This window comes from Hyla sarda, chromosome 3 (genome assembly GCF_029499605.1).
Source record: "Hyla sarda isolate aHylSar1 chromosome 3, aHylSar1.hap1, whole genome shotgun sequence".
NCBI classification, from domain to species: Eukaryota; Metazoa; Chordata; class Amphibia; order Anura; family Hylidae; genus Hyla; species Hyla sarda.
Genome location: NC_079191.1, coordinates 295,960,116 through 295,982,145, shown reverse-complemented (window position 1 = coordinate 295,982,145; position 22,030 = coordinate 295,960,116). Strand labels below are relative to the sequence as shown.

At 37.7% G+C, this 22,030-nt stretch overlaps 1 protein-coding gene across 1 annotated transcript in view; it reads right to left on the bottom strand.

Annotated features, from left to right (window-relative positions):
* Positions 1-12,322: 12,322 nt before the first annotated feature.
* Positions 12,323-22,030, bottom strand: part of TBXT (T-box transcription factor T) — a 218,531-nt gene continuing 208,823 nt past the window's right edge. Inside the window, exons 2-9 of the mRNA XM_056566917.1 lie at positions 20,099-20,360; positions 17,963-18,227; positions 17,675-17,809; positions 14,833-14,894; positions 14,051-14,109; positions 13,640-13,816; positions 13,318-13,441; positions 12,323-13,002 (exon numbers count right to left, since the gene is read on the bottom strand). Of these exons, the coding sequence (XP_056422892.1) occupies positions 12,738-13,002; positions 13,318-13,441; positions 13,640-13,816; positions 14,051-14,109; positions 14,833-14,894; positions 17,675-17,809; positions 17,963-18,227; positions 20,099-20,304 (1,293 nt within the window). The 5' untranslated portion in view covers positions 20,305-20,360 and the 3' untranslated portion in view covers positions 12,323-12,737. The remainder of the gene's footprint in view (positions 13,003-13,317; positions 13,442-13,639; positions 13,817-14,050; positions 14,110-14,832; positions 14,895-17,674; positions 17,810-17,962; positions 18,228-20,098; positions 20,361-22,030) is intronic.

The window sequence follows — 22,030 nt, the reverse complement described above, 5'->3', positions numbered from 1 at the left end:
ATTCATACACTATATGATCTCCTTATGCTTTCCTGACCTCCAGGCTATGCCACTCAGCCAATATATTGTTTTCTGATGCTGCTGGGACTGTCTTGGATATTACCGACAATTTTTTATGGTAGCACTAGCAAACATACATACTCAATAGAGATTTCAACATTGATCTTTTAATGTTAGGGGTTGTGAAGCCCTCCTTATGTACATATCCTGCTGCCTGATCCAGGCTGTGTGTTTCAGGAACTACTTGGCTTACTGATTCTGCTGGGCCTGTGCCTACATTTTTTTGATTTTAGCACTAGCTAACACACATCTTCTATACAGATTTCAATATTCAACTTTTAATGTTGGGGGATATTAAGCCCTCTTAGGTACTTCTGCTGCTGCATGATCCAGGCTGTGTTTCAACAACTATATGGTTTAGTGATGCTGCTGGGCCTGTGCCTAAAATGTTTTGATGTTAGCACTAGCTAACACACATCTTCTATACAAATTTCAACATTAACATTTTCAGGAACTACTGTGTTTAGTAATGCTGCTGGGCTTGGGCCTTAAATTCTTTGATGATAGCACAAGGTAATAGAGGTAATCTCCAATAGAGATTTCAACATTGATCTTCCAATCTTAGGGTTATGAAACCTTCTTGAGTACTGCTGCTGCCTGCTCCTGACTGTGTCTTTCAGGAACTACTTTGCTTACTGATGCTGCTGGGCTTGGGCCCTAAATTTTTGGATGTTAGCACTAGCTTACATACATGCTTAATTGAGATTTCAACATTGATCTTTTAATCTTAGGGGTTATGAAACCTTCTTGTGTACTCCTGCTGCCGACTGCTCCTGTCTGTGTCATTCAGCAACTACATGGTTTAGTGATGCTGCTGTGCTTGGGCCTTAAATTTTTGGATGATAGCACCAGCTTACATGCATCTTCAATAGAGATTTCAACATTCACCTTTTAATGTTAGGGGTTGTGAACCCATCTTGTGTACTCATGTTGCTGCCTGCATCTGTGTCATTCAGCAACTACATGGTTTAGTGATGCTGCTGGGCCTAGGACATTACCTATATATATATTTATGGTAGCACTAGGTACCATACATCTTCAATGGAAATTTCAAAATTCATCTTTTATTCTTAGAAATTGTGAGGCCCTATTGTCTCCTCACCAATTCCAGGCTGTGCCATTCAGACACTATATGGTCTCCTCATGCTTCAGCTAACTCTAGGCTGTGTCATTCAGACAATATAGGGTTTACTGATGCTCATGGGCCTGTGTCTGGAAATAACATCTTTTGTTATGGTAGCACTAGCTACCCAAAATCTTCAGTTGAAATTTAAAACTTTGTCTTTTTTTTATTTTTTATTTATTTTTTTAAGCCCTGTATTATTCAGCCACTATATGGTCTCCTCCTACTGATGCCACCTTGAGGCTCTGTCATTGTGCTGCCATGTGACATTTGACTCCTTGTTAGATTTGGTCCTTTGTATCCACATGACTGGGCCCAGGACACTGAAACTTGGGAGTTAAAAGTTACATTTCAAAATCCTCAATTTCAATATCTTAAATTTCTATTTAAAATTCTTATATTTCAATGGTCTCCTCATGCTTTTGCCAACTCCAGTCTGTGTAATTCAGGCAATATATCGTTTACTGATGCTGCTGGACCTGGGTCTGGGAATAAAATCTTTTGTTATGGTAGCACCAGCTACCCAAATTCTTCAGTTTGAATTTCAAACTTCGTCTTTTCTTCTTAGGGATTGGGAAGCCCTGGGGTCTCCCCATGCTTCTGCCAACTCCAGGCTGTGTCATTCAGCCAATATATGGTTTACTGATGCTGCTGTGCCTGGGCCTGGGAATAAGGATTTTGTTATGGAAGCACTAGCTTCCCAAAATCTTCGGTTTAAATTTCAGAATTCATTTTATAATCTTAGGGATTGTGAAGCTTAGTGTCTACTCATGCTGCTGCCAACTCCTGGCTGTGCCATTCAGCGACTATATGGTCTCCTCATGCTGCCAACACCTCCACACTGTGTCATTCAGCCACTATATGGTCTCCTCATGCTGCCAACACCTGGAAGCGGTGTCATTCCGCCACTATATGGTCTCCTCATACTGCCAACACCTCCACACTGTGTCATTCAGCCACTATATGGTCTCCTCATACTGATACCACCTCCAGGCTCTGTGATTGTGCCGCTCTGCGGCAGTGATTCTAGAAGCAATATCGGTAATCTGCATGTCATTCTGCATAACAGTATTATTTTACTAACCCAGCACACTCTCAAAAATGTTCTACACCCCTATTGAGGCTATCTGTAGGCCAGAAATAGCCATTTTTAATATAGATTAGCCGCAAATAAATTCGTATCGAAACAAATTTTTCAAAAAATTCGGCAAATCGGCCGAATTGAATTTTTCAAAAGTTCGCTCATCTCTAGTGGAGAATCCCAAGCTGTCATTTCTTTGCGAAGAAGGCAGTACCAGCCCTTCACAATTTTGTGGAACAGAAGGTGGGCCAGTCCTTGAGCCTGTGGGTGTGTACCAAAGTGCACGGCAGCGCCGTCGTGTGGAGCTGTAACTACAGTCAGGGACAATACATGTCCTTTACGGCCTACTTGGTTAATGTGGTTCCTGCACAGCCACAACAGCAACTTGGACAGGTCACGCTGCTTCTGTCTCCACGCTCTCAGGCCGTTGGGTCCTGTGACAGTGTGTGCCTCCTTAGCCTCCAGTGCATGGACAAGTCTCAGTGCCCCTCCAGCATACCATGTGTGCAGAGCACGAACATGGTTTGCCTTGGTGAACGAAGTCACACTGGGGCGGAACTGCTAAAAGTCATTCATCAAGAAATCGAATCATGGCTTACTCTATGAAAACTGGAAATGGGAACCATGGTGACCGACAACGGGAAGAACATCTTGTCTGAGCTGCGACAAGAAACCCTGAGACATGCACCCTGCATGGCACATGTCTTTCAATTTGGTTGTCAAGCATTTCCTGAAATGTTCCCCCCATCTGCAAGACATCCTAACAATGGGAAGGAAACTTTGCATGCACTTCAGCCACTCGTATACCGCAAAGCACACCCTCCTTGAGCTGCAGCATCAGAACAGTATCCCCCAACATAGTCTGATTTGCGATGTTCCCATACATTGTAATTCCACCCTCCATATGTTGGACCGACTATACGAACAGAGAAAAGCCATCACCAATTTCTTGATGATCCAAGCCGATAGGGGGACTCCCCTGTGTAACTTCAATGTCAACGAGTGGCAGCTCATACATGACACCTGCCGTTTTCTCAGGCCCTTTGAGGAAGCCATCTTATTAGTAGGTCACCAGGATTATGGGATGAACAATGTCATTCCACTGCTTCATTTCCTACAACACGTGTTGGAAACGGCTGGTCAGGGCACTGGAGACGTGGCGCCTAAATCTCAAGGCCACATGAGCCCTGTGGGGGCTGAACTGGAGGAGGGGGAGGGGCACAGTGGAACACAGTTTAGGTTTCACGAGATGGGCGTTTTTTTAGTCATCTGACAGGAAAGGAGGAGCAGGAGCAGCTAGAGGAGCTTGAGGGTTATGAGGAAGTTGAAACAAAGGACCCAGACACACCGATGCAGATGGAGGCAGGGAGTCCCTCTGAGTCACTTCCACAAATGGCATAATGCAAGCTCAACTGCTAGCGTAGTGACTGGACCCTCGCTACCGGCACACAATGGGGGCCTTTTTACAGAGACATCCTACGTCGTCAGTTGGTGGATGCCTCTTGCAGGTCTGACACAGGGGGCCCTCTGCTCTCATCTTCCACTGCCATGGCTACTGGGACTGGTGGAATGGCAGGAGCAGTACCAGCTCCATCAGCAGCAGCCTACAGAGTCTACAGTCGCTGATGAGTAGCTTTCTTCACCCGCATAGTGAAGCAACTCATCATCAGCAGGTAGACCTGGAGCAGGACCTGAACCAGCAGGTGGTGGCATACCTTGACATGACCATGCCAACACACCTTGAAGATCCTCTGGAGTTCTGGGCAGCCTAACTTGTTTTGTGGCCGCAACAAGCAGAGTTTGCCCTGGAAAAACTGTCCTGCCTGGCCAGTAGTGTGCCATCAGAGCAGGTATTTAGTGCTGTGGGGGCCACAGTAAACCCAAGGAGAACTCGTCTGTCCACGAAAAATGGGGAGAGACTGACCTTTGTGAAGATGAATCAGGCATGGATCAGCCAGGATTTCCACCCACCAATGCCAGATGCATCAGAGTAGATTGACCATGGTGCCACACCAACATTTAACAAATATGGATAGTGCAAAACATATTTAAGGTGCTGCTCCCCAGTTACAGACATTCTTCTGCATCAGACCACCAGTAAGTACTGAGGATATGCATTAGCTAAAACTTAATTTTGTTATGATAAAATATATGTACCCTTTTTTTTTAATCAATCAAAAGGAAATGTGTGAAAAAAACACCATGTGCCTCCTACACCACCAAGTATTGAAGTGATGCAAAGACCTCTAAAAGGTGGAAGGGAACAATGTATGGTCCATTGTACATTCCCCTGTAAGGCCCTTACACGCCCTAAAAACCCACACAGGAACCTCTCCCTATTTCCCCCTACAAACACTGCCATTTCCCAGGGTTTTTAGGTGGAAATAGGGAGCTTTTCCTTTGTGGGGCCACCCTTTTTAGGGCAAGTAACACTTGCCAAGAAGGGAATTAATAGGGCGAGAGTAGGGCCTTACAGGGGAATTTTTTTTACTCCCACCTGCTACAATGGACAATACGTTGTTCCATTCCACCTTTTCGAGAAAAGTGTTACTCGTCTTTAAAAGGGCGGCCCCACACAGGAACCTGTCCCTATTTCCACCTAAAACTCCTGGGAAATGGCAGTGTTTGCAGGTGGAAATAGGGAGAGTTCCTGTGTGGGGCTGCCCTTTTTAGGGTGAGTAACACTTGCCAAGCATCATACTGCCACCATATGTTCTACTCATGCTGATGCCAGATCCAGGCTGTCTCATTCTGCAACTATATGGTCTCCTCATGCTTCCGCCACCTCCAGGCTGTGTCACTGTACCACCATGTGTTCTCCTCATGCTGCTGGCACATTAAATTTAACTTTTTAGTTTCATCTATTTGCAATCTTCAATTTAAATGTTAAAACATTTCTTTAATGTTTTCTATTGTGAGGCCATATGGTCTCGTCAGGCTGTTGCCATTTCCAGGCTGGGTCATTCAGCCACTATATGGTCTCCTCATGCTGCCGCCACCTCCACACTGTGTCATTCAGCCATTCTATGGTCTCCTCATTCTGATGCCACCTTTAGGCTCTGTCATTGTGCCGCTCTGTGACAGTGATTCTAATAGCGACGCCTCTAATCTGCATGTCAAACTGAATAATAGTATTATTTCACTAATCCAGCACACACCTTATGCGGGTTACAGCAAGGCAAAGTGTTCTACACCCCTATTGAGGCTTTCTTTAGGCCAGAAATAGCTGTTTTTAATACAGATTTGCTGCGAATAAATTCAAACTGAAATTTTTTTTTTCAAAAAATTCGGCAAATTGGCCGAATCAAATTTTTCAAAAATTTGCTAATCTCTAACCATCACTGCAGTCTCACACCATCTGAAAAAAATATATAGCACATATAGCCCTGAACTAATTCAGCACATGTTGGATGCTTTATTTTTCCTGTTCACACACAATTTTTTCTGTTTTAACAAATCAAAGGATGCCTGATGGGTGCCAAATTTTCCCCATCCTTGGCCAATTTGTATATGGGATACTGGGAGGAGGTTTATGCCCCTACCAACCTATTTTTCCATCTAGTGGGTGGGTACGTAGATACATAGATTACCTCCTCCTGGTGTGGAGGGGCATGTCACAGGAATCTGAACTTTTTGTTACCTTTCTAAATAACAACCAATTTGGGTTAACCAACTTTCTGGATGTTACTTTTTAATTGGATCTGCCAGGAAATAAAAGTTCACACTAAACTATACCGGTAAGACACTGCAGGCAACAGTCTTTTAAATGCATTGAGCTGTCACTCACAACATGTAATTCGCAATCTCCCTATAGGGGAATTTGTCAGGGCTAGACGATCATGTTCCCGCACAGAGGACTACAATATCACATGTAGGAATATACAGGAACGTTTATTAGCCAGGGGTTATAATATCAATCTTATTGAGAGAGCAAGAAAGATCATGGACTCAATACCAGATGGACATTACTTAAAAGATGAAATATAGACTCACGATTCCCCAAAAAATCTGAGCGGAAACAAAAAGGACAAGGAAGTGGAGGCAAGAAAAATATATACCTACCTTTAGTACTCCTTACAGTACTCAATTTCATGAAATCAAAAGTATTGTCGTCAGACACCTATTCATCCTGATGACATCCTCTCCAAAATCCTCTCTGAGGGTATCAGAGTTGTACCGCGGAAAGGTCTTTCTTTGCATAATCAGCTGTCTCCCAGTAATTTCTCTAAAATACACATAAGCCCACTTGGTTGACATGCAAAGGCATGTACAAATGTAACCAATCAAGATGCAGTTCGTGCAGGTTTATCACCTCTTCTTGTACTTTTCAATCTGTCAATACTCACAAAATTTATGATATTAAGTCATTCATTGGCTGCACGTCCACAAAACTAAGTCAGAATCGCGGAGCATATACTTATGCTGCGTAGTGAGAATGAGATCCAGAGAACTATCTCATGACTCACGCATCATTTCTCGGAAGTACATACAGGTTATTTATCCGGCCTTACCATAGAAGGCATTGAGAAGGTTAAACCTCCCACACGAGGAGGCGACTGTGCTAACCTGGTGTTCATACGGGAGGCGTTTTGGATTCTTCTTCTGGACACCAGGTACCCAGCTGGTTTAACTACAAAAATGACCTGGCATTTATTTATTGAACTGTTATTTAACCGCTATTTGATTCGCTATATTGTCATATTACACAATGCATGCACGATGTAGGTTTCTCCACTCTTATATGCTTAGCAATATGTTTGCCCGTAACCATGTGTCCACAGGTGTGTATTGCAATCTCATTATGAGTAGTCATGTGACTACAGGGCGGAACCAGACATCCACTATGGACCTTAATGTTTTTGGAGCATGTATAAGAAGTATGTTGGTGCAATAAGATTACCACCATGATTAAAGTTTTCTAATAAACCGAAGTGTGTCGGCATTTCATTTAACTTTTAGATGTTTGTTTGCGAGCACATGGATTTTAATGGACACTATTAAAGTAAAATTTTTAAGGGGAGCTGGAACCTCACCTTTTTTTTGTTCCTGAGCAAATCTCCTCCAAACAAAAGCTCATAAACACTGTTCCGTGTCTTCCCAGTCTACCTCCTGTTGTGTCTTCAAAGAACTTTGCTATGGTGAGCTGACTCTCAACTTGCTAAATTTTTTCTAGGTGTTTTTTAAAACTGTTATTATACTTATTTTTTTTTACACTTAATTAGTCCCCTTAAGGGACTCACTTTTAGCAGGAATCATTAGATTCCTCATCCAGATCAATGTAGTTTCATAGAACTACATTGATTTGTGGATAAAGCCTGGTCCTGCGCAGCAGGAGAGATAAGCCCTCCGCTGCCTCAGAAGTGGATTGCCCCCATGATCGCGCTGCAGGGGGGCGATCCACCCCACTGGACCACCAGGGAGTGTTTAAATGTCCCTTTAGATGCCTCTGTCAGCGCCTCTGTGATCACCGCATGTTGGCTATTAACTCCTGGCCCTCAGCTACAAGAATCATCTGGGGGACAGCCAGTATAGTGCGGGCTCGAGCCCGCGCCATACACAGTTGACGGCACAAGGACTTGTATACAAGTCCTTGGTTGTTAACCAGTTAACAAACGTGAGTTTTTCCACACTGTTGGCATAGTCTTGCTTGCTAAGGGGTGACAACACCATCTGCCATGATAAATACTCTCTCTGATCCCACACTGGAGTGTTGCAAAGACAGAAGTTCTGGTCAATGGTCTAATCTGTTGAGCCAGAAGTTCATGGGGTCTGGGCTAATGTTTCAGTCAAGAAAGGGCACATTTCAAATATGAATCAACCTCTTGCTTATGTTGTAGGAAACATCCTTTTGGTGGCAATCTATGTCGGGTTGGCATACTGGATCTAAAAATGTAATCAACGTATACTCCAACGTAAATGTACTGCTGTTGCTGTTTGAAGGAGTACAATTTTGTAACCCCAGGGCCATAGCCCAGGGCAATAATCGGCTCTCTTATTCTTACCTCTAAAATGTTGATTTTATTCCATTATTATTAAAATAGTAAACACACCCTGAAGAAAATTCAAAACAAGTTATGTAATGGAGTATCAGTAATATGTCACTTGTGATATACAGGGAACACTCCCTGTGATCAGAAAGTAAACAGTACTGCAGTATAGTGCTTATTAACTCTATTGGAGAGTGACGTTAAAATGTATCTGTCATGCCCTCAACAACATGTTTCACTGTAATAACAGCCTTGTCAAGAGGCTGATATTGGCAATGGCAAAATGTTGGCCATTGTCAACATCAGCCTCTTGACAATGCCGTTATTACGGCGAAACATGTTGAGGAGGGCATGACAGATACATTTTTACATCACTCTGCACAAGAGTTAATAAGAGGTATACTGCAGTGCACAACCAAATTAACCCCTTAAGGACTCAGGATTTTTCCGTTTTTGCCCTTTCATTTTTCCTCCTTACATTTTAAAAATCATAACCCTTTCAATTTTCCACCTAAAAATCCATATTATGGCTTATTTTTTGCGTCACCAATTCTACTTTGCAGTGACATTAGTCATTTTACCCAAAAATTCACGGCAAAATGAAAAAATAAATCATTGTGCGACAAAATCAAAGAAAAAACGCCATTTTGTAATTTTCGGGGCTTCCGTTTCTACGCAGTGCATATTTCGGTAAAAATGACACCTTATCATTATTCTGTAGGTCCATACGGTTAAAATGATACCCTACTTTTATAGGTTACATTTTGTCGTAGTTCTGGAAAAAATCGTAACTACATGCAGGAAAATTTATACGTTTAAAAATGTAATCTTCTGACCCCTATAACTTTTTTATTTTTCCACGTACAGGGCAGTATGAGGACTCATTTTTTGCGCCGTGATCTGAAATTTTTATCGGTATGATATTTGTTTTGATCAGACTTTTTGATCCCTTTTTATTCATTTTTTAATGGTATAAAAAGTGACCAAAAATATGCTTTTTTTTACTTTGGAATTTTTTTGCGCGTACGCCATTGACCGTGCAGTTTAATTAATGATATATTTTTACAGTTCGGACATTTATGCATGCGGTGATACCACATATGTTTATTATTTTATTTTTTTACACTTTTCTTTTTTTTATGGGAAAAGGGGGGTGATTCAAACTTTTATTAGGGAAGGAGTTAAATGACCTTCATTAACACTTTTTTTTGCAGTGTTATAGGTCCCATAGGGACCTATAACACTGCACACACTGATCTCTCATCTTGATCACTGGCGTGTATTAACACGCCTGTGATCAGTGTTATCTGCGCTTGACTGCTCCTGCCTGGATCTCAGACACGGAGCAGTCATTCGTCGATCGGACACTGAGGAGGCAGATAAGGGCCCTCCCGGTGTCCTGTAAGCTATTCGGGATGCCGCGGCGGTCCCGAACAGCCCGACTGACTAGCCGGGATACTTTCACTTTCACTTTAGAACCGGCGGTCAGCTTTGACCGCCGCTTCTAAAGGGTTAATACATGTGTGGTATTAGCGATGTGTGGTATTAGCCGCAGGTCCCGCCCATTGATGAGCGCTGGGACCGACGTGGTGTGATGCGGGGTAGCAGCGTGACCCCACTTCATATCGCGGGAGCCAGCGCAGGACGTAAATATACGTCCTGCGTCGTTAAGGGGTTAAATAGGCTGAGCAGATGAATGGCACTAAATATGAACAAATTCTAGTCTGAAGGGGAAGCACACGTTTGTATAAATCAAAACAAATTACTGTTAACAAATATAATTTTACCTAACATTAATTTATTTTGATTTATCCAAACATGTGTGCCTCCCCTTTAGGCTGACATTTGTTCATATTTGGTGTACTTTGTCTGTTCATCTTGTTTAATTTGGTTGTGCACTGCAGTATACTGCTATTAACTCTACTGCAGAGTGACATTAAAATGTATCTGTCATGCCCTCCACAACATGTTTTGCCATAATATCGTTGTCAAGAGGCTGATGTTGGCAATGACAACGCCATTATTACAGCGAAACATATTGAGGAGGGCATGTCAGATACATTCTAACGTCACTCTTCAATAGAGTTAATAAGCGGTATACTGCAGTGCACGACCAAATTAAATAGGCTGAACAGATGAATGGCACCAAATATGAACAAATTTTAGACTAAAGGGAAAGCACACGTTTGAATAAATCAAAACTGGTAAAATAAAATTTATTCTGTTCACGTTTATTTGAAGTGTTTGTGGCAAATTGTAATTATTTTATTTGGTTTAGTTGTAGAACTTATGTTCTGCACTGTGCTATACTGTGGGTGACCCAGACATACAACTTTGTCATCTAAGTTGGGAACATGTGCTGATCCAGTGACTACAGTGGTCATGCCCACAAGGTCATAACAACATAATTATTCATTGCATTCTTTGCACTTGATATGTATCACAGATTGTTAAGCTTGTCCTACATTTAAAAGTGAGACAAAAATAATTTACTCATTCTTAAAAATGCACTTCATTTAAGTTTTCTTTTTTTTATCTGATTGTCATTTAGCATCATATGTACAGAAATGCACAGAAAACCTTTGACATCTCACTAAGTATAAATACAATGCCTACATCATTAACACTGACAAATCAAACACTGAACAGTAATGTTTCAACATAAAACAAATTGTAACATCATCTTGAATAGAACTGTGAGGCTGTCTTCACACAATCTTTCTTTTTTTTTTTTTCAGGTGTATTTCATTTGTAAAAATGCATCCCCAAAATAATTGACAAATTGTGTCTACATTTTATAATATTAATGTGCTTTATTTAAGTCTATGGGAAAGAGGTTGTGCATACAATATGTAAAAATACAGACACATTTTTTACAGCTGCGTTAATAAGTGACATGTCACTTAATTATGCGGCTGTTAAAAAATTATCATTTATGTGGCTATAAAAAATGTGCCCATATTTTTACATATTGTATGCACAGAAAACCACTGCTAGAAAACATTAATGTTAAAAATGTGGGTGCAATTTGTCGGTGACTTTGCTAAGCAATTTTTATAAATGAAATATGCCTATAAAAACCTAGCCTTAAAAATAAAATATAAAAGTACAATTACAATATCTCTGAACACTTTAATTCTACCAAATGCCAAAGACATTAATCTATTATTTAGTTTCAGTGTATGTGTGTGTATATATATATATATATATATATATATATATATATATATATATATAGTTTAATTTGCAATAGGGAATATTTACAAGGCAAAGCTGAAGCATTATTTTTTTTGTTGATAGCTAGAGTATAGCTGCCAACCAAAACAAATAATGCTAATTGTTTTGTTTGACCATTAAGATGTCACAATCTTTCACTGACATTCTAAACATAGAAACTGTAAAATTAATTATGTTTTGTGTTTGTGTAACGGACAATTTGCATTTGATTGTGAGGTTATGGTCTTATGCAGTGGAAACCATGCAGCTAAGATTTGGCTATAGTTTAAAACCCTGTCGACATAATGTTCATTGCTGTCTCCTAATTTCTGTGGTTGCTCAGTGTCAATCTGTGTCAGTGCAACCTGAATCCAGTAAGCTGAACTTTACATTTCTTTTGCTAAAAGTAGGCACATGGTTTTGCAAGTAAAATTGATGTTTGCGACAATTATGTGGCTATTAAAGAATAGATCATATAACATGAAGGTAAATAAATAGCTAATAAAACTACACAGTTATCATCTATGAATTGAAATACATTATATTCAACATGGCTGCATTGTTTTCAATTCCATCATGGGCACATGGCTCTAGGCAGGACCCTACCCTTAGAGGCAGAGACATTTGTAACACATTGGGTGACTAAAAGTTACTGATTTTACAACTGAAGTGCTGATGTCTTTTTTTTTCCTATATTTGAAATTATATGTGTGTTATGCATATGATGGTTATATTACACCTTATGTCCATGGACAGCTTTAGCCTCTTTATTAACCAAACATATATATTTGTACCATTAAAGCAGAGTGGTGGAAAGACTAATTTGAAAATCTTACATTTACTTTTGTGGAACTGCTTCAAAAAGACATTTCTAACTACAATTTACATTTGTTCAATAAATAGTTGGAGTATTTGGAGATATTTTTCAAGATAGTAATGAAAAAACTATAAAAACTATCTCACTTCAGATAATAAATATGTTTGGGTACATGACTGATTTTCTCTGGTTCTGTAAAGCAATATGTAGTATTGTCAAATACTACGAAGCAGTAATAGAAATACTAAATTAACATGTATGCCTTGACAAAAAAAGAAAATCACATTGGTTTCAGTCTGTGTACAGTAGATTTAGATGTCCTCATTGAGAAATCAATATTTTCATTCTCCACACATATCACTGTGTACAATATGAATACAGGGCCTTAGTACCCCAAGTCATCCAATGGACTTCAAGAACCATGTCTGAATACAAGTCATATAAGGTTTTACTTTACATTGAAGTTGATGGAACTGGTGTCCATGGTGTTGATAACCTACAATGATTTGTGACTTCATATTGATTATCTGCAATATCTGTTGTTCCATGATCATACAAGGGCGATCCTGAGGATGGTGAAGGCACTCCATGGGAAAGAGGTGAGTAGTGAGATGTAGACCCTCGTAAATACTGTGAACCTAATCCATTAGAAATTCCTCCAGATTGAGAAACAGGAGTGATGGTGCTGTTGCTCACGGACCACAAATTTGGATACTGACTGTAAAATTTAAAATTATCATTAACATTTTATTTACGTTAGTACATTACACTGTGATAATTGTAGTTACAAACATATAAATGATGTTCTGTGTTTGTGTAAAGGCCAATTTGCATGTAAATGATGTTTTGTGTACTACTTTAAGGGTTGTTATGACAATAAAAAACCATTCTTACATGTTCTCAGGCTAATCTTTCCGTTTCTGATAATGAACGATATAGATGTAATTTTTCACAACATACACTAAATATAATAATTATTATAAAGATGTTTAAAATAGTGAATGATAAAAAAGGTAAAGAAAGGTAAAATTACCTGGAAGCATTTAAGGTTCCTGTGGTGTGAATCATTCCTGTATGAGTAGGCATTTGTAGACTAGACCAGTTGTCATGAGACTGGAGCATAGACATGCAAGAAGATGAGTTGTCTTGAATAGTTGCTGGAAAAAGTGAGTATAGTTACAAATAAACACGTAGTACAAAAATGTACAAAAGTAAATAAACTTCTTTGCAGTTAAATTACAAAGCAGTTAAAAGGATTTTATGTGACTGGATCGGCACCATAGGAGCATAGGTCAGTGACAACTGAATATGTGCTTTTTGTACTAAGCATTGTTCTTCCATTTTTTAAAACTTACTTGGGGAATTGTTTCTGTGAGAGTAAGGGTTTGGATATGGAGCTGTCCGATGATTCCGCAGAGAGGTGTATCGATCACAGCCATGAGGAGAGGACAGGGATATGGGGCTTCCAAATTGAGAATGAGCATTTGCAGGAGAGCATAAGGATCCAGTGCCAGTAATGAGCCAGCTACCTACTGAAGTAACAGAAAAGTGAATTACTTAAGTATAAACATTAAAACAGAATGTACTACTACTACTAGCTGAATCTTAAAGATATGTCCTCTATACCATTGGTCCCCAACCCAGTCATCAAGGCCCACCAACATTCTCGTTTTTTTTATTTTTTTATTTACTCCATTAAAATAGAACAGGAAAAACTGTTGATGGGCCTTGAGTACTGGGTCAAAGTCCCATATGTTGCAACTTACTTTGTGAGTAAGCCTGTTGACCATCTATGGCTTCCTCCAGAAGTTCCTTGTGGTCACTTCTAAAAACAGATAAAAAGTTGTTAGGCTTATTTATGTATAAAGCAGCACATCAAACAATATTTAAGAGGATGTGCAGTAACACCAAATGGTATGCATAGTGACAAAGGGTAATGGTCTGGCTTGTTCTCTCTTGCGAACACAGGGGCTTCTTAATTGGAGAAATATTAGTTATAACTAGGAGTATTTTGGAGGAAGAAAAGGATTAATTGTATTGGTATTTTCCACCAACACTTCTAGTTATTTGTATTCTAACAAACACACCTGTACAGCATCTGTTTTAGGAATAATACACTATGCACTATGCTCTGTGGATTTTATTATTGTCTTAGCTGCCTTTTGTTGACAAATGGTTTATAACTGTTTGACTTTATCAGCAGATGCTGCACATAAGTGAACCTTTAGCTACCCTACTGTTGACATAACATAAAGGTTAGAGAACATAGGATATAAGCCACAGAGGGAATAATAGGAAGAATACATCCAAGATGTCACTTGCAGCATCACAGACAAAATGGGGGATTATATAAAATGACACAGAACTAGAAACAAATCTGTACATCCTATGTTCTTTTTGTTCAATAGATGGAAATATTAGGGGTAATAATCTTTTAGAAATACTTAATCTCTTACAAATATGGTTGAATTAAATAAAGTTTCAAAAGAGATATGCCCCAAAATGCACAGAAATCTATCATTTCAACTACAGAAAATATAAGCCATACCTCTCTTTGGCATCCAGAAAAGCCTTGGCAAAGGGATTGTGCTTTATTTTAAGAGCAGTAATCTAAAATAAGCAAAAAATACACATAGGCACAGACATTAAATAAAAAAAATATATAAACTCTACCTAAAAACAAAATGCAACTTTGCAACTTTTGGGGAGGTTTTGTTTTTACACAGTTCATTCTACAGTAAAACTGCCGGTTTTATTCTGCCGGTCAATAAAATTGAAAAGATACCCAAGTTAACATATTTTTTCCCTCTTACTATAATACCTAAACCACTTGGGGACCAAGCCCCTTTTGGCCTTAAGGACCAGGCACATTTTAGTTTTTTCCTCCTCCTCTTCTAAAAATCACAACGCTTTCAATTTAAGGGCTTATTTTTGCGTCACCAACTGTACTTTGTCATGACATCACTTATTTTATAACATAATCTGCGGCAAAACTAAAAAAAACTTTTTTAAAAAATAATGTGATTTTGTCAGTTTTGGGTGCTACCATTTTTTCGCAGTGCCCTTTTCGGTAAAAAGGACACCTAATCTTTATTTTGTAGGTCCAATATGGTTACAAGGATACGCAAGTTATGTAGGTTTTATTTTATTTTACTACTTTAAAAAAATTATAACAACATGCATTAAAATTTGTATGTTTAAAATTGTCATCTTCTGACCCAGTGCTATATAGACCCAGTGCTTCTAAAAATCACAACGCTTTCAATTTAAGGGCTTATTTTTGCGTCACCAACTGTACTTTGTCATGACATCACTTATTTTATAACATAATCTGCGGCAAAACTAAAAAAAACTTTTTTAAAAAATAATGTGATTTTGTCAGTTTTGGGTGCTACCATTTTTTCGCAGTGCCCTTTTCGGTAAAAAGGACACCTAATCTTTATTTTGTAGGTCCAATATGGTTACAAGGATACGCAAGTTATGTAGGTTTTATTTTATTTTACTACTTTAAAAAAATTATAACAACATGCATTAAAATTTGTATGTTTAAAATTGTCATCTTCTGATACAGTGCTATATAGGGGCTCTTTTTTTGCGCCATGATCTTTGGTACCATTTTTATTTTGATGGGACTTTTTGATAGATTTTTATAAATTTTCTTATGGTATATGAAGTGACCAAATATGCACAATTTTGTGTGTACGCCATCGACCGTGCGGTTTAGCTACCCTTATATTTTAATAGTTTGGACATTTACTTATGTGGTGGTACTATATATGATTATTTTTTTATTATTATTTTATTTTAAAAATGGGAAAAGGGGGGTGGGGTGGGTCAAACTTTTATTAGGAAGGGGTTAATTCACTTTTATAAACTTTTTTAGCACTTTATTTTTTTAAGCCCCATAGGGGCTATAACATGCAATCTTTTGATTGCATTTACTGATCAATGCTGTGCCTTAGCATAGCATTAATCAGTGATATCGGTACAGCAGAAGATCGATCGGATGCCCAGGAGGCAGGTAAGGGCCCTCCCACTATCCTTTCAGCTGATTGGGACATTACAGTTTTACCATGATGGTCGCGATCAGCTCTGCTGTGCTGCTGGGATACTTTTAGTTTTGTTTTAGATGCTGCAACCAGCTTTGATCACGGCAACTAAAGGGAAAATGCCAGGCATCAGGCCGATCAGTGGTGCCCGGATTAACCCTGCTGATAGCAGTCGGGACCCACTGGGTTTGAAGGATGCTTATCTCGTGAGTATGATTCAAACCCCGATAAGTACCGGGATGCAAGGACGTACCTGTACGCTCTTCATTCCCAACAGGTTAAAAAAAAATCATAACCAGCTATTTAATGATGCATAAGCAGTAAATTGTGTAAAATGCACATTTTATTGGAATATATCATAATAAAAACATGTATAAAAACAAATAATGTCATAAAGGTAATTATGAGTATACATTGGAATGCCAGGTATAGAATAGTGAGCATGATGCAAGTATACTAGCTGTCACTGTAGGTGTACAAAGCTACATAGTGTCACAACCAGAAAGGAAATCAAATATGTCACATCTCCCTTGGATAAAGCAGTCAGCAAAACACGTGTCAGGGGTTCTGTGGAGTGGTCTGTATTGTGTTCTATGTTCACTTAATAGTTATATGGATCTATTCTTCCTTACTTTTTCTACTTTGTATGTATAGATTTTTATCTTTGGTATCGTGCTTTGGGTATATATATTTTTCCCTTTTCTGGTTTTGATTCTTTGTAGCTTTGTATAGTAACAATTAGTATACTTGGAGCTGCTCACTATACTGAATATTTCACATTTATCTTTTGTATATCTATCTTTGCATTTATGAAATAGTTTTCTTAACATGTTTTTATTATGATATATTCAATAAAATTTGCATTTTATATGATTTACTGCTTATGTGTGATTAAATAGTTGTAGATTGCACAGTTGGGTTATCCCTGTTTCAATAGATTATATATTGAATATTGTACTTTTTAAAAAATTCTAACTTATTTACAAAATAAGTGTGCTCAAAATTCCATATTCTGACCCTTTTTTTGTGTTTAGTATTTTTTTTTTACATTTATGCCATTCACTATGTGGCATCATAAACATAATATTTTAATAGTATGAAAATTTCTGCACGTAGCAATACTAAAAATGTTGCTGTCTTTTTAAATGAGAAAAGGGGGTGATTTTAATTCTTATTAGAGGAGGGGCTTTTATATATTTTTAAAATATTCTAAAATATTTTTATTATTTATTTTACACTTTTTATGTTCCCATAGGGAACTATTTTAAACAATGAAACAAGAAATATGATAGTTAGTAGTGACTTAGATAATGGTTAAAATATATTTTCTGGGATGTATACCTCTTCATTCTGGTATGCAGTCACAGCAATGAATTGTGTCTCTGGAAAGGAGTGGCTGGTGATCATTCTCTGTGGTCCGCCAACTCTTACTATGTGAATTCTGGGTTCATATTTGTGTAATGAGTTTAGCATAATCTGGAAAAAAAATTAATGACTATCATTACAAGAAATAGCAAAGTAACAACAGTAAATACTACTAATACTACTACTAATATTATTATTACTTCTATTATTGTTGATATTATTATTATTATTATTATTATTATTAATAATTATAAATAATATTACCTGGCCACCTCCATTCATTTTATTGGTGAGTTTAACTTTACTGAAAGAAACAGGATCTTTCATCCAGTGGGCTCCAAAGTTTGGGGAATCTGGGTGAATGTAGACACAGCTTGGAGCTTGTGGTTCAGGCTTCCCTCCTGGAACCCATTCTCCATTTACATACTTCCACCGGTGGTTATCTGCTGACACAAAGTCCAGCAGGAATGTGTACATAGCATTCGGGTCTAGTCCAGACACATTCACTTTAAGCACAGGAAACATTCGTCTAGAATTTAAAGAACACATATCATATAATTTTTTGTATGGACCTATAAAATGTACAATTAAAATACCTAAAAAGCATCTATAATCAATGTAATAATATTTCTATAATATACAATTTAGGAATTATTATATCCATAACAGTAGGTAAAGTCAGACCAGCCAGCAGTCAGCTTAAGTTCTCCATGGGTGGGTAGGACGTACCTTTGTCTTTTTCTCCAAAGACAAATAAAGTAATTTAAAAGGTGGCATAAGAAAGGAAATGAACTATTTTTTCCTTTGAGCTCAGTGTCTTCTTTTGTCTTTAATTTGGGGTCAAACTTATTGTCTGCTGTCAACTAACTTTAATTGCTCTGCTACTAAAGCAAGGCTATTTCTCTAAGAGTTTTCAATGTACCCTTATAATAATCTTAAATAAAATATTTTTAAAAAACACGATTTACGTAGTATGTGGCAATATTTACCTTTGCAGAACCTTTTGATCGTATGTGTGTTTCATCATTATTTTACCTCCTACTCATCCCCATTTTATACTTAGTATGCAAAGGAATGTGGGGCTGTGTTTCCTAAACTATCTGAAATTAAATTAGTCATATTTTATTTCAATTGGGTAGATGTATGCTGATTTCATGTTACTTAGGCCTCTGAATACCAAAAACCTAAAAAGTACATTATAAGTATATTTACTTAGTAGTTTTATAAAAATGTATGCAAAATAACAATAAACATGTAGTAACAATGTACAATTTATAAGGCATGTATCATATGTAAGATTCAAAGTCCTAACTGTATGTACTTTTTTCCAATTTTTTTTTCATTGAAAATGTGTATATGAGACTTGCTGAAAGTTCACATGTTCCATATTTTGATACATATTTTCTGCAGCTGATTTTCCTGTCCATTGAATTCAATGGATAGCAAAATCATGAGCAGAAAAGAGGCAGCAAAATATGCAGCAGACACTGTATGTGTGAACATACCCTAAGGGTATATTCACACACACACATACACACACATCGGATACACTGAGAATTTGAAGTGGTAAAATCTGCAATTGTGCATCCACAACTGTGAACTGTGCAATTCTTATGTGTGTTTGATTGCCTTGTCCACAACTATAGATTTAACAACTGCAAATTCACAACATTAAATCTGCCGCTGATGCAATGTGTGTGAACACACCTTAATATTTAATTTTGATAGGTTCTTCTGGAAGATAATCCGCTGCCAACATGAGGACAGTTACTTAATCTTCTGTCTTGATATAAACATAAATGTTCAGCAAACCTAAGTGTGCATGAAGGCATATTCATGGAACAATTACTAGATATAGCTTTCTGTCAAAGCTTGTGGAGCTGACAGCTACAGTATCTCCTGTGAATGGTCTCACAGGTACCCGATTCTTAGGTGAACAGTTTTTTTATATTTCATTGTAGCATACGGTAACTATAGTTTATATACTTTATTTCTGGATAAAATACTGTGTATAATTTACTAGTAATTATCCTGTTTTTATTTATAAAAAAGATGTACTATATAATAATAATTATGGTTTATACCTACTGCAATAAAATATTGGGGTAGGTAATGCCATGTAAACTGCCTGAATACTTAAGCATGATTTTCAGTTTAACAGTTTACTGACATTTAAAAAAAATATGTGAGCTTTATAAGCCATAATATATGATATTTAATGAACTTTCAACTGCACAGGCATGTACTGTATACATGTTACAAATGAAATCTATTTCCGAGACCTAGGCATTGTCAAAATTAAATAAAAAAGACACAAAGTAAAACCTATACCTAAAATCAACATTACAGGTCTCCATGTAATTTGGATAAACATTGTCAAAGTATTATTGTGACTCCTACCTTCCATTTTTGGTGACAATCATCTCGTTGGTAAGCTCCTTGAACCTCAACCAAAGCTCTTGGTCCTCCAGAGAAACTTTGAGCTCTCTTTCTGTGGGGTCCCCCTTCTCACTGCCAGCTTGAAGTTCATTTTCCACTGCACTGAGAAGATGATCTACTCGGTACTGTAAGTTCTTTCCACAACTCTCAGTTGCACTTAAACTCATCCCTCAAATGATAATTCTCTACCACAAATGAAATGTTCTCTACAGATCCAGAAGTCCTAAAAGAATGTTATCAAGTGTATGTGATCAGTAAACAATTGGAGATAGTAAATCCACTTATCCTTAGCAGCATAGGTTTCACTAATCAACATTACATTGTTTTACACTCCAATAAATAGTCATGGCCATGGTGTGGTGACATCACTCACAGAGTATAGAGAGTAGTGATTGGTTAGGGTTTCCTTTGATGTTTGTGAAAAAGGAATTTGATTGGTGTGGCTTTCACACTGGGACAATCTTCTGAAGTTAATTGCAAGTCAGAGGAGTTTTATGCAAATCTCCAAATGTTTGCACCTTAATCAAAGACCAGAGCTGCAATGAGGAAATGGTGTGTTAGTACAATAACAATTAAGTAGGGATAACACCTGGTCAAATTTTAATTTTAAATCCATCTCCTGAAAGTCATGTATTCCAAAGAAGTTTAGTTCCAATTTAAATAAAAACTGTATTATATTTTGGCTTAATGCTGTGTGATTTTAATTGGTTTTAAAGAGTTACTCCCATCCTATAAAGCCAGGATATGCCATCACTTTATGATCAATGGAGTCCAATCTCTAGAACCTGTAATTATTTTGAGAATAAAAGGGCTGCAACATTGATTTAGCACTGTGTACAATTCACAGATTTTTCACAGTGGTGTCTGGCCACAAACTGTGCAGAGAACTTTGTGAATGGGTTCAGCTGTGCTACTGTCCAGGGAAAACATATAAAAGGGGCACTAATTTAGCATTTCTTCTTTCTTTGGGTTAGCAGGGGAGTCAAAGGTTGGAGGTTGATGGCATGGCATAGCTTTATGCCATTATTTGATAAAAATAAAGACATATGTAGACATATTAGAACAGTGCATTTTATTATATATGTCTGAGGAACGACAATGAGCAGATACTCAACATAACTATACTATTACTAGTGTAAAAATGCATTGAATTACTTATAAAAGGCCTTAAATATACTACATAATATACCATATGACAAAAATCTTTCCTACATGAGGATGCTGTGCCTTTTTGTCTGGTATTTGTCCAACATCCAACAGAGAGTTCAATGCAAATTTGAACCCAGCTATTAGCAAACTATAGCTTAATAGCTGGGTTCAAATCTGCATTGGAGGCTCTGTTGGATGTCAGACAAACACCAGAAAAAAAGGCACAGCATTCTGCACCATTTTGTCCCCCAAAAATTCCCAAACACCTTATTAAGCCTTATAAACCTCTTTAAAGTCAATAGGTTCCTTTGGAAGCAATTGGTGTATGACATGCAATGGATACGCTGGCGCCATTTTCTTCATCGTTACATAGATCATATAGCCCCTAAAATCCTTGTTTAAACTCCTTAAGGACCGACCCATTTTTTACCTCTATGACCAGGCTCTTTTTTTTTAAATTTGTATCTCTTTAAATTGTAATAACTTTAGAAAAAAATTTCTGAGCAAAGCGATTCTGAGATAGTTTTTTTGTGACATATTGTAGTTTAAATAACTGGTGCATTTTTGTTGACAAAATATTGTGAAAAACTGAATAATTTCAGGCGTTTTTTTTTATGGTGTACACTGTGCAGTAAAAGTGATGTTATATTTATTCTGTGGGTCAGTATGATTATGGCTATACCCATTTTATATAGCTTTCTATGTTCTTTTTAGTTTTCTGAGCAAATTTTTTTTCTGCCATTC